A 1,474-nucleotide genomic window follows, 5' to 3' on the forward strand; every position below is an offset into this window, starting at 1 on the left:
GAATTTGAGTAATGTTTCTACCGTTTTGTTTGCAGATGCAGTACACAGGTGCTAGCATGAATCCGGCTCGCTCACTTGGGCCTGCAATGGTGACTGGTGTGTGGCACAATCACTGGGTAAGTATTGGTTGTGATAATGCTAAAAGTCGACTGAGGGTCAGCTCTAATAGGCAAAAATAACAAACTGCAGAATATTCCGCTATTATCTTTACCCAACGTAGATGTTGCCTAATCAAACCTATAGTCAACGCATACATTAACATGTTAAACATTATACTTAGCTGACTGTTGAAGATCTACCTGAAATTAGCCGTGCTGTACTGTCATTCTTATTTCCTCACTTCAGATTCTAAAAAATAAAATGCCATTTGTCTTAAACCAAGAGTTTTTGTTAATTTTCTCATCTTTTCTGACCTAGATCATAGAAACTTTACTTGTTCCAAAGATTACTTCAAAATAGTTTGTAAACTGCGCATATAGATTTTGCTGTAATATGTACTTAAACTATGTAGTAAGTATTAATAAATTGTCCATTTCCGACTGTGCAGATATTTCAAAGTTCCAGGAAATAGTCACTTTCCTTCTCGTAATTCCTATGTGGAGTAGCTTACGCCATGTTATTCCTGTACATTGCATACTTGGATTGTTTGGTAACTGTTGTATAAGACATCGGTGACGGTCTTCTGCTGAAACTTCTGATACAAAAATCATTCTGTGATCAGAAAAGGGGGCACATAGTGCACACAGCTTAACTATGAATGCCTCATTATGCCCACAGATATTGTTTCTATTTTGGTAGAAGTGTGTGTGTGTGTGTGTGTGTGTGTGTGTGTGTGTGTGTGTGTGTGTGTGCGCACACGTACTATTGACACTAATGATGAAACTAATTTTTTCAGGTGTACTGGATGGGACCACTCGCAGGAGGCATTGCAGCTGGCGCCATGTCCAGTTGTCTCTTCAGACCAAGCGTCCCTAAAGCACCAGTCAGACCAACTAGAGACTCTGAACACAGGCCCCTACTTTCATAAAATAGCATTTGTCTTACACTGCTAAGGCTATTGATAAAGAAATTATCTGTAGAATGTTCCCTGTTGAGAATCTGAAATATATGGTGATCCAAAGTTAGTGTTCAATTTTAACTACTTGACTTTGTTACTAGCCAAAGGATTGTAATTTACAACATATATCTTCAAAATTCAACTATTGATGATACGCAGCTAGTTTACGAACTCTCGAGATAAGAGGCAACGCAATTCTTCATAGGTAAGTTTCACTGCTGTATTTCTACGCTTCAGATTGGGTGAAAATATGGAGACAGTGAGAAATGGATGCTTGAACACAAGGGAAGATGCTAGATTGCGCTGCCGTATTTTATAACAAGCGGCACAGTACGGTGTTCCAATATGTTGAAAGAGCCAGTCGTGTGGAAGTGTTCTGTGTAATATGGTGTATTTTAGCAGAGCTACGTGAATTCG

At 38.9% G+C, this 1,474-nt stretch overlaps 1 protein-coding gene across 1 annotated transcript in view; it reads left to right on the plus strand.

Annotated features, from left to right (window-relative positions):
- LOC126470955 (aquaporin AQPAe.a-like) overlaps positions 1–1,027 on the plus strand; it is a 66,905-nt gene extending 65,878 nt beyond the window's left edge. Inside the window, exons 5-6 of the mRNA XM_050099005.1 lie at positions 36–116; positions 896–1,027. Of these exons, the coding sequence (XP_049954962.1) occupies positions 36–116; positions 896–1,027 (213 nt within the window). The remainder of the gene's footprint in view (positions 1–35; positions 117–895) is intronic.
- Positions 1,028–1,474: the final 447 nt, after the last annotated feature.

This window comes from Schistocerca serialis, chromosome 3 (assembly GCF_023864345.2).
Source record: "Schistocerca serialis cubense isolate TAMUIC-IGC-003099 chromosome 3, iqSchSeri2.2, whole genome shotgun sequence".
Classification (NCBI taxonomy): domain Eukaryota; kingdom Metazoa; phylum Arthropoda; class Insecta; order Orthoptera; family Acrididae; genus Schistocerca; species Schistocerca serialis.